The sequence below is a fragment of the Indicator indicator genome, chromosome 1 (genome assembly GCF_027791375.1).
Source record: "Indicator indicator isolate 239-I01 chromosome 1, UM_Iind_1.1, whole genome shotgun sequence".
Taxonomy (NCBI): Eukaryota; Metazoa; Chordata; class Aves; order Piciformes; family Indicatoridae; genus Indicator; species Indicator indicator.
Window position 1 is genome coordinate 15,062,919 of NC_072010.1, and position 12,117 is coordinate 15,075,035.

Consider the following 12,117-nt stretch of genomic DNA (forward strand, 5'->3'; position numbering starts at 1 on the left):
TTTACCGTGGGGGTGATGGTGCACTGGAACAGGCTGCCCAATTATGTTGTGGAGTCTCCTTCTCTGAAGACTTTCAAAACCCACCTGGATGCATTCCTGTGTGTCCTGCCCTAGATGATCCTGCTTTAGCAGAGAGTTGGACTTGATAATTTCTGGAGATCCTTTCCAATCCCTAACATTCTCTGATTCTGTGATTCTTCCAGTCCCCAGGGACTTTATCTGACTGGCAGGACTTTTCAAATATCACAGAGAGTGGCTTGGCAACTACGTCAGCTAATTCTCTTTGGACTCTGAGATGCACCTCATCAAGTCCCATAGACTTGTGTATGTTCAGGTTCCTCAGGTGGCCATGAACATGGTGGAGGGACTTCACTATCCTTATCCCCACCCTTGTGGGGTTTTAGCTTGGGAGATCTTGGGAGAGAGCTTGCCAGTGAAAACTGAAGAAAAAAGTTTTTAAGAACCTCAGCGTTCTCCTAATCTGTTGTTACTAGCTCACCATTCTCACTCTTCACAGGGGGTATGTTTCCTTTACCCTTCCTTTTTGCATTGATGTACAGGTACAAGGCCTACTTGTTGTTCTTTGCATCCCTTGCCAAGTTCAGCTCCAACCATGCTCTGGCCTTCCTGGCCTCATCCTTACACAATCAGGCAGCATCTCTATACTCTTCCCAGGATACCTGTCCCTACTTCCATTGTCTGTGCAGCTCCTTTTTGCCTTTTAGCTTGGCCTGCAGGTTTCAGCTTAGTTGTGGCAGTCTCTTGCCTTCCTTGCGAGATTTCTTACACCTGGGAATCAAGATCTCTTGCATTCTGTGGAACACATCCTTAAAGATCTTCCAACTCTGTTATGCTCCCTTGTCCCTGAGTACCACTTCCCAGGGTGGTGCTCAAGTCCCACCAGGTTCATGGCCACTGTGTTTGCCCTGTGTTGAGGAGGACCCCCAAGCCACCTCTACACCTCATTTCCTGACCCCCATGGGGGGACTGGATATACCCTTAGAGCTCTACTCCCTCAAGATCTTGAAGTTTGGCTCCTTGACTGATTCCACCACTTCATGATCACCGCAGCCCAGAATGCCTCCAGTCTTGACATCTCTGATGAGTGTGCCTTCATTGGTGACCAGCAGATCCAGTATTGCAGCCCCTCAGGTAGGGGTGTCTATTTCTTGTCTCAAGAAGTTATCATCAAGGCACTCTTGGAGCCTCCTGGATTGCCAACATATTGCTGTGTTATTTTTAGAGCAAGTGTTGGGGTGGTTGAAGTCCTCCAGCAGAATGAGAGCCTGTGAGCATACTGACTCCTGTAGCTGGAGTAGAAATGTTTCATCAATAGGCTTCTCTTGATCAGGAGACTCCGACCACAAGGTTCCCCTCATTGTCTTGGTCTCTGATTCCTACCCATAATCTTTTGACTTGCTTGTGGCTGTTCTTTAGGGACATCTCTTCACATTCAATCCATTTCTTAACATAGAGGGCAAGATCTCTGCTCCTTCTTCCTGAATACCTAAGTGTAAATCCTTTCCAGAAGTCGCATAGAAGAGACTTTAAAAAAATAACATAATTCTCCAACTCATACAGATTTTTCCTGTCTTCCTGGGTCAAAATTCTCATTCAGTGGTGTGTAGCTGCCAGCCATCTTACCCTTCCCTGGAGAGCTGACTACAAACACAGAACTTCGTGGCAGAGCACTTACAGCCCTGAGCAGTCCTATCAATTTAGCTTGGCACTGCATACAACATCTGGCCCATAATTAATACAGCATTTTAAGATCCTTCTGGTACTATTAAATGCAAGATATATTAAACCAAATGAGTCTGAAAGTTACCCTTTTTCTTTTCTTTCTTTCTTTCTTTTTTTTTTTTGATATGAGAAAAGCAGAAGATTTTAGAAAGATGGAATTGTTATTACATTTTAAAAACCAGAAGTACTAGATTTCACATTTCTGCCTGCTCCTCAGATGTCTTTTGTCCTTAATAAGAGAGAACTCACACATTAGCATGAGGGGTATCAGATGGCCCTTTTGTGCTTATTCATTTCCTATAAAGAACGTAACTACTGTGCCTGCTCATGTTTCCTTTGGCAGCTGAGTAGCTGGAGGCTTAGCGTGCCATAAATCTGCAGCTGTAGCAGAGCTCAAGTCCCACCAGGTTCATGGCCACTGTGTTTGCCCTGTGTTGAGGAGGACCCCCAAGCCACCTCTTAGGCCATCCCTACCCTTCATAGCCTGGCCACCATGGGGGGACTGGATATACCCTTAGAGCTCTACTACTTCAGTGTACAGATTTATTCAGAAAGTTTGAAGAAAATGTTAAAACAAATTGCATGTTATCATTGTAGACTGAGGAATTAGAAGCTTTGTATATCTCCTGCAGATGTGTAGAAACTAGGTGCAAGATGTTAAGGCACTATTCATCTGTCCCTATATATCTAAACTAGGTCAGACAAATCAGTTCCTAAAAGTACTTATTTGTCTCTAATAACTTGAAAGAGCGCTTAGAGACTAGCTCTGATGTAAACACTGTGGAGAAGGTAGATGCTGTACATGCCACAGGCAGATACATAAGAGGTCTACTCAGTCTTTCAAGGCAAAATTTTCAATATTACCTAAAGAATTTTCCCTGTCCAACCTGACCAGCTCTTCTAGAAACATTTGAGTTACTCTAGATGGAAGATTCAGCACACAGGAAAAAGTTAATTTCAAATTTAGCAAACAAAAGTTACATCTACACTGCCTTGGTGTCTGCTAAAGTTTTGTGCCCAAGTCTCCTGAATGTCCAAGCCATTCACCCTCAAGCTCCATTCTGGAACAAGATCTGTTGTTTCTGGGATGGGAAGAACTAGGCAGAGACTAAGAGACAGCATGTGCCAGTGTCGCACCCCCACACTGCATGAAGATACTGTATGAGTGTGACTCATGTTAGATTTGGCTTCTCCCAGACTAACCAGTATTTCAGCTAGCCTGATGTCCTAAGACATCCTTGGTGTTACAAAACAAAAAGACATATATTACAGGGGAAGCAAACCAGCTTCCCCACAGCAGCCCAAGGCAACATCTTAAAAGGACCATACTCAAAGTCAATAGCTCCATTGTTGGGAAGGTTCCCTAGCATCAATTTAAAATTATACTAAATGCCGTAGCACAAGCTGGTTTTATACAAACTGGAGAGCAGTGTTGGTTCTAGTTCATACATCTATCAGTATATCCATGTAAATGCATATGAATTTTGTGTCCCATGTGTACATGTGTTTGTGTGTGTACATGCATGCATGAGGGGTAACTGGTCCCTGGCTGTGGATTTTGGCACAGCTGCCTAGGCTGTGCCAAAATATATGTGATCCTTGTAAGCATGGCTGCGGCAGAGTTCTTCTTGACCCACGATTGCTACAGTCACAACCTTGAGAAGCAGGCGTCTGCTTTGCTTCTCCAGATATGAATACTACTGAGAATCCATGGAAGAAGTCCTCTGTCCTAGGCTGTGACGCTTACTCCTGAAGGCTCTCACATCTAATGAATGTGTTGTCACTGTTGTTCTGATCACTTGTTCTTAAGTTTCCACAGCAATTGGATTTTTCTTTTTTTCTTTAGGGCATAGCTATACTTCTAAACAAAAGAGGGACCAGGTAATGAGCTCAGGAATTCACACTTATTGTCACATTACTTAATTCTTGGTGATCTCCCTGACTCTGTTTTGGACCATTTCAGCTGTCAGTAAGAAAAGTCAGTTGTAGAGAGAGCTGACCCTGTGGAGTGTGGACACAAGCATCTCACCACTATTCAACCTCGAAGCTTAAATCAACAGAGCAGTATAAACATAGCCAAGCAGTCTGCGTGTTCAATGAGATGAAAAGAAACAAACAATTGTGATTCAATTGAATGTCAATTTAGGGCTCCTAACATCACCTTTCCCACAAATCAGGTTGTTGTATTGTCTAGCTAAGGGCTTTTGACCTGTGATAGGATGGGAGTTTGAGAAATGTGTCCTGATAATGTTGCAAGGTGTGCTGAAGTTTACTATCAGTGCTTCACTAGGACATAGTCAACATGCTAATTTTGGTAAAATAGAAATCGGGAACAAGGAAGGCACTCAAAATAAACAGGATCCTAGATAGGACGTTCACTTTAATTTTATGTTTATTTTTCCTCACATGGGAAAAGGTAGAGCTTGCCAGCCTTTCAAGTTGCTTGTTAACTCCATAATGAACAGGAATAAGTTAACTTTTACTAGGATCTCAATTTCCTTAGGGAATCAGATGCCAATGAGTTTGAAGTTTTTCTGCTAAAATCTGAACACTTCTATGCAGGGTCCACCTTGCATATCTAACATGACTTTCAGTGCATCTAAATTAATCAAAGTTATCTTATAGACAAACAAATTGCCAGAATTAGAGCTCATAAGATATTTGACATCATTGACCTAATTTATAACAAATAAGAGGATACAAATATATAAGTATAAAAAATTGCTTCCAGGCACACCTTGTGGTACTCCTAGAATACTCTGTTGTTCCCTTATTAATTCTCAAAGTGTGTACTAAATCTAACTTTCTAAAGTGCATTCTTTAAAGTCTGCACAAAACAAGAGGCTGCGTTACCCTCATCCTTTCCTCTCTGTGGGTAAAGCTGGATTTTATCTACAGGGGAAATGTGTATTCATGTATTGCATTTTATAAGTTTCAGATCAGATGGCAGTATAGGACAGATCTCTGTCAGTCTTGCTGTTCAAACTGTCCCTCTTTGCATAGAAGTGTAATATTTATTGGACTGAGGAGCATAAAAATGACTGTAGAATTAGTGGCCAGAGATTCCACTGCAAGCAGCTGAATACTGCAACCAGTTGAATACCTCAATCCAAGGGCACACCTTGGCTTTTGTAATTCATATGAAACTTCCCTTTTTGTCAGATGCTCTTTCCTGTTGGCTAGTTTAGACATCTTTTTGCTTAGAGTGAAGATTTTGGGGGGGATCTCTGTAACTACTCAGTCTTTGAAGTAATACACATATTAGTAAGAATCTGGATCTTGATGGGCATCTCAGCTCAGAAATACTGTCATCTATGTCCTTTGTGGGTCTGTGCTAAATTACTTGCTTAAATTGCAGGACACATTGGGAACATGTCTCCAAAGCCCAAAAGAAGTAACTCACAATGAAGCCCATTTTTTCCTCCCTATTTTAGGAAGAACAGAATTGGTTAGATTTTCTTAAATGATTAAAAAAAAAAAAAAAAGGTAAGAAAGAATCTGCATAGGAATTCAGACTAATTAGTTTAAAATACCCTCCCAAGCAGAAGGCATTTTATAAAGATCATAGAACAAATATTGCTGTTCAGCAAAGACCTCATAATTTTAGCAAACAAATCTGAAACCAGAGCAGTTTCTCTACCCTCCCAGACAGGTTCAGTGTTTGGATTGCCAGTCTTTCAGATGGCCTGGGTTAAGATCCATGATTATGCAATGAAGGATGCTTGTCAGACTGAATGGAAGACGGCATTACGAAGTGCTATTTTATAACACTTCATAAACTGTGTTTAAACAGTATAAACAGCTGACAAAGGAAACTGGATTTTGCAATAAAAGCTATTTTTATGATAGAAAAAGTCACATGACCTCTTACCCAGCTTTTAAGAGAGCAATAGAACTTGCTTTGCCTGCCAGCCTTGAAAACAGACTGAATTTAATGTCAAAGACAGAGATCTTGTTAGGCAGCAGTGCTACATTCCAAACCTTAGATGTTTATAGCTTCCCTCCTTGCTTTAAGTCCACTATCTTGATGGAAAACAAACAAACAAAAAAAAACCAAACAAACAAAAAAGAGTAGTTAGGCTTAATCCTTCATAGCCTTTGGTTTTTACAGTAGATAAAACCACTTTGATTTTTCACTAGGTAAATTTTTCAAAACAAAGTGTACTGATGGGTAGCTTGTAGCTTGCATTACATGGGACTTGTTCTTAAACAATCATCTCACATGCACTGCATGTGAATATTTAGGACTGTGGGTCCTAAATATTCTAATTTCAAACCACTCATGTCAAGCTACATTGAGATTTGGCACTGATGTATCCCTCTCAGTGTAAAATCAATACTGTAGGCAAGCCTTTGCTTGTGGCTGGCTAGTTTCAACACAAATACACATTTCTCCAAAGTCACCCTAAGTGACTTTTGGTAAGTGTATCCTGCTGGATAACTACACTCCATTTCCTTTTGAAATGAAGCTTTCCTTTTTCCTCACTGAAATAGACTATAAACTCTTCAAATTCAGCAGCATTCCCTGTAAAGCCCTTAGTACTGACTGTATTTTGTATGTGATAGGCAAGAAATGAAAACCCTAAAAAGTCCCATGCAATAAAGAAGAAGAGCCAAGGAATATCAAAGTGAACAAATGACAGCATAACCACTCAAGGACCAAACATTAGAGATATGCTTATAACTTGTCTCTAATTAAGTAGTCCAATATATAATACAGAAAAAGAATCCTTTTAAGCATAGTAATAATATTGCATATAGCCTTTTTCAGAGAAGAATAAGCTGTGAAAAAAGCTAGTGGTGATATTTCTGCCTGCTGTTTTTAATGAAAGTCAACAACTGCCTGGCTTTGGAACCTATAGTGAAGGAGCTGCAAGTGAGACACAAACTCTTGGATATAGAGAGAGCAGCATAGGATACAAAGATCCCTGAGGGTCAGTGGGAGGAGAAAGGACAGCATAACCCAAGGTTGGATACAATGCACCAAAGGTGGAAGAGAGTGAGGGATGCTCATATGTATGAGGGAATGGGACTATACTGGGATATACAAAGTACTTAGATGTTTTATAACGAGTATAGATGGAAAATAGGGTGTACAGAGCTAAAAGGGATAGTAAGTAAATTTACAATAGAAGGGGCAGGTGTGCTTTTTTAGGCACTCAGCAGCACCTCCACAGCTGGAATTCATCCCTAAATATTAACTTGAGGTGCATGGTGGGTAGATGTATACATGTAACATGTATTTGAGGTATACTTGCAGTGACACATTCAGTAGAGTTGAGGTATGAATTTTAGGATATTCCTGATCCCAGCTTCTGGTAGGCATCTCATTAGCTGAATGAAATTGTTGACTCTAAGGACTGACTTGGGACTCAATTCAGATGACTGCACATGACGACCTAGTTTCATATGAGACAGAATATCACCTTTATGGAGCTGGCAGATACATCATTACTTAGAGTAGACAGTCTCTAGCTGACATTCCAGAAAATGAGAAAAGGGGTATCTGGGGCAACCTGAAAGGTACCTTGGGCATCTGAAATGCCTCTCTACATAAATGTATTGATATCTTGATCTCCCCTGATGATAATGGAAGCTTGGCTGACCTGTAAATGCCTACAAGTAGACATCTAAAACTAAGTCTCTGAAGCTGAAATACATCCCCAGGTATCCTCTGGGTCTAGTGCTATTTGAAATGCCCACCTGACCTACAGCCACTAGTTTGGAGGAATATAGGTATCATCTAGGTCTTGCGTCATATCTGAGAGCTCCATGAAGATGTTCCATTTCCTTGAGGGATCTGACATGGTAGCAGACCCCAAATTCAAGCAACTGAATCAAGCCTCCATCATCTAGAACTTCAGTCACTCCTACAAATATCCTGATGACTGTCTAGAGAAAACCAGCATATCCTGTAGCCTGGTACTGCTGTAGTCATGTGCACAGAAGTGAGAGGAACTGTTACATTTTAACAGAATTTATTATCAACACAAGAGATGGGAGCACCAAAAATCAATGAAGACAGATGCATATCTATAGGCAAATTTTAGTTCTAAATATACACTTCAAAATTGTGCTGGGTAACAAAATACCACCTTCCAGTATGGCTACACAACTGTCTATAAATAATAATAATTTTAAAAAAATCAGTCAGATACAGTAAAATAGGATTGAAACACTTAAAATAGGATTGTTGAAGAACACCAAAATTTGCATGCCTAAAACCAAGATTACTTCAATATTTCATAATAGCCAGGCAGTCACTGGACAATTGTAATAAACAATCTTTGGCACTTGAATAGGCCCCAGAGTTGCCCTCTCCCTTTTGAATGCCCTAAACAAGAAGTCGCACAGCCAAATTCCTGTTTGTCTCTGTAACAACAACTATAGCAAAACACCATTCTTTGTTCTACCTAGGGAAACAGTTTCTGAGATACAATTACCCATATGCCTTGTAAGCTTTTATATGTAAACTATGAAATCATGTGTGTAAGCTGTCTGCTTTTGGCTTGCAAGTCTTAGGAGAAAGGGGACATAGCGCTGAATTCTCAAAGCAAAAGGTGAATTTGATATAGGGCTTCTCTACTGCTACCTGTGTATATGGACAACTGATGTATTGCTTGAAAAGAGGAATAGCAGCTTGGTAACCCTTGTCTATTCTGCTGGATTTAAAAGAAACAAATCTGATTTAGAGAAAATGTATTTAGACATCAGCCTTTAAAGCAGTCCTTTGAGACAGTGAATCTCCAGGGGAGTGCAGAAATTTTATAAGAGAAATGAGGATTAACTTCATGACTCCTCTTTGTTTCCCTTAGGCCTGGATGGTGTCATATACACTGTGCTGAGTTTCCTGGGCCTCACTCTAATTCTTAGTATGCATCTGTGATTCTGTAATTAAGCCTGGGAATAGGCTGTAGCAAATGTATAAAGCAATATATGGCACATCCTTTGAAAGCAAAGGTTGTTAATAGAACATTCGCTCAGATACACGGATTTGATTAAACTAAACCAGGCAACACAGACAGATCTAGCATAAACACAACCATTTTTCTACCACTTACTGTGTATCAGGCAGCAACAAGAGTGGGCTGCTCTGTAAGATGGGATGAACTGGGAGCTGAGGACAGTAGGGCAGTGCCCTCCCCAACATGGCCTGGTCCTGCAGCACCCCAACTAGAACAGCAAAACAGGTCTGGTGACAGCAACGACATTTAAACACTAGTCATGATCACCAGGTCAGTTCATAGTGATGAGACAAATTGAGTCTGAGGTGAGGCTCAGGACTGGTGGGGTTCATGGCCAGGCAAAGGCATACTGTTCATGCAGCTCTAGCGAGAAGATGGGGCAAGAGCTGGGGCTGAAATGTAGCAACCAAGCCAAAAGGATGAGGTTCCCACTGAGACACCTTGCAGCTCTGTTCCACCCAGTTCTTCTTTCAGGTCTCTGATCCAAGGTCACAGCAGAGCCTTGAGTGCAGGCATCTCTATCACTGGGTAAAAACGTGGTTACTGAGTCCCTGCAGGATCCTGACACTGTGATCCAGAAACAAGCTAGGACTGCGGAAGGTTAAATCAGGTAACATGACACCAGCCCTTGTAATTGAGGCACTTCAGATGTAAAAGCTGTGAGTTTGGACTTCCTCATGCTGAAATAGGTTAAAATCCTGACTTTCCTCTTCCCGGGTGAGTGCTCTAGGTGCATGGTATGAAGGTGCTACCATGAAGCCTTTGCTTCTCTTTAAAAAGAAAACCTCTGGCAGTGATGAGTGGAACTGCTGGTGTCTGCCTTCACCTGATGATCTAAGCCTGGCTCTGGAGCAGACAAGGACTCCTGCCTTGCAGCCATGGATTACTGAAGGGCAACTCTCAGAGTGAGAGTGGAGAAAAAAGGGAATTCAGATATATATCAGTTTTTCTAATCTGTCAGTTAGAGATATTTTTAATGGGTTTCTCATTGGCTTCTCTCTCTCCTGCAGAGTTGAATCTGGAGCCTTTCATCAGTGCAAGTGCAAGAATTGGACATTGATACCCTGTAAAACTTTTGCAGGAACTAAGAGTCACTGCAGCACAGTGTGCTTTCTGTTCTAGGGGGTTCTAGTCCTCATTACAGACAAGGTGCAGGATATGGACTTTAATTTACCCTCCATCAGACTTTTCCTATAGTATTTTAATACTGGAAAGACTAATTTATTTCACAGATGTATACTGGTAATTATCCCTTTCCTCCTCTGTTTGACTAATTCATGTGGCTTAACTATCCTTCAGTGATGCCAAAGACTTCTGCAAGAGAGAGGGAGGAGCTGCTGTGCAAGTTCTTTATTACCTCTCTGACTGGAACAGCCTACCACTTTGTCACTAACTGCCTTAAAGACTGATGCACTTTGCAAAGGTGCAACAGGGCAGGTCTATGTAATTTGATTTTTGTTTGCCATGGAAAGACTGGTTTGTTTACCTTGCACTTAAGGCCCACAGTTTACTCAGGAGTGTAAAATTCTTCAGAATCACATATAGGAAAATGTGTGAAAAACAAACAATGCTGAAAATTAGTCTGGTCAAAAGTGAGGGACTATTATTGCTAAAATAATATATACTTACAAGATTTCATTCTGCAGCAGAAAAAAATACTTTTTCCACCCTCCAAATGTCTTCTGTGAGACCATAAAATCCTGAGCTTTTTAAAAAAACAAGTTAAATATTTGTGTTTAAAAGAGTACTGTGCCTGACTTACTGCTTCAGGCTGTCGTGAATGACATCAGAGGATAACGAGGTCAGTGTTTAAACTGAAAGTCCCAGTTTAACTTTTGTTATTGTAAACTGCTTAAAACTGGAAATGTTTAATTATAAAACTACAATAGGTAGATAGCACAACATTTAGAGCTTCCTGTTCTGATCCTCCTGAGCCAGTCTTGAAGTCCTTACTCATTTCCTTACTCCTGAATCATCAAAGCATTTAAGCACTCTAGAGTTCAGTGGGATTTCTCCTTTAGTGTGGAGATAATCCTCACTGAAGTTAGTAGGAAATTTTGCCCAAAAAGACTTAAAGTTTCACTCTCTCTCTTTTTTTTTTTTTTTTTTAAATCCTGTATTTGAGTCTGCACAACTTGAAATTGAGAATTTATGTGTTTGGTAGTTGTCACTATGCATCATTCCCTGCTCAAACCAGTTCTTTCACTTTGGCTATTTGATCTCTGGCTAATAATATCAGTGGCAAGAGGAATTTAACAGATGGGGTAGTGCTGGAGTAGGTGGAGACATACTGAGAATAACATGATAATAATTTGTTTCAGGTGCCTCCTCTTTGGATGGTATTTAAATACTAGGAAGAAAACCACACTTTTTCTTTACCCCCTCTTGAACCCTCTCTGCTATTTGAACATCTTTAAGTACAGCGTAGCCTTCTATTCTGTTGTTGTTTTGTTGTAAGTAAAAATTGTTGGGGAAAAAATGGAAACGTGGGAAAACACTTGGAGAAAGTACAGGGAAATGTCTCCTTAAATGTCACATAGTTGCTACTTGGTCTGTTGAACTGCAGCAACTCTTACAAAAAAATCTAGTGAGTATGTAGCAAGCACTGAATGATACCAAAACTATGTTAAAACATGGTTTCTTAACAGGCTTATGCTATTTACTTCTTCTGAATTCCTTTTGTACAAGCGTGTTTGACTAATATGTCTTACAAGGTAAATCTGTAAGATGTCTTCTAGAGGCTGATAAAACAAGAGAGTGCATATTGTCAGCTTCAGCTTTGCTCCCTACTATCACGGGCATGCTGCATCTTTCTCTTGCTTTCTAAGCAAATCAAATGTGATTCACCTTCCCCTACCCCAATTATTTGAAACAATCAAAACGAGTGTTAAACTTCTTAGAAATGGGGCTGCTGTATAACCTGAGCAGCAGATTTTAACCGGAAAATGGCATTTTTAGAGATTCACAGTGAAGTGAGAGCTGGTTTTAGAGGGGGGTTGATTGGTAAAGGATAGAGCATGAAGTGTGCAGCAGCCTTAAATTCTTATTACTTTCCTTGATAAGAGCAGAAAATTCCCCAAATTTTGCAAGGTGTCTCTTGTTTTACTGAACCTTTAAAGATAACTTCCATAATAACAATATACTTTCCTTAAATTTTGCAGTGGGAAGAGCTAGAAAGCACAGTCTCACTATTCCCAAACGGCACAACGCTCCAGGAAGCAAGATGCATCCTGATTCATTGGAGCTTCGTAATTCATAACTTTGCACCTTTCACGATTTGTTTTGGCATTAGGTTATAGGCGGTGGAGTTGATTAAGCTATCAGTGGTAGTCTCTGCCTCTGCATGCCGGTCTGCGAGGCTCTCCTTTGGCAAGCCTGAGTTTTCCCGGTGCACGGACAGGAGCAGAAG

At 40.7% G+C, this 12,117-nt stretch overlaps 1 protein-coding gene across 1 annotated transcript in view; it reads left to right on the plus strand.

The window, feature by feature from the left end:
* Positions 1-11,967, plus strand: part of CEP126 (centrosomal protein 126) — a 64,117-nt gene extending 52,150 nt beyond the window's left edge. Inside the window, exon 12 of the mRNA XM_054390033.1 lies at positions 11,870-11,967. Within this exon, the coding sequence (XP_054246008.1) occupies positions 11,870-11,967 (98 nt within the window). The remainder of the gene's footprint in view (positions 1-11,869) is intronic.
* Positions 11,968-12,117: the final 150 nt, after the last annotated feature.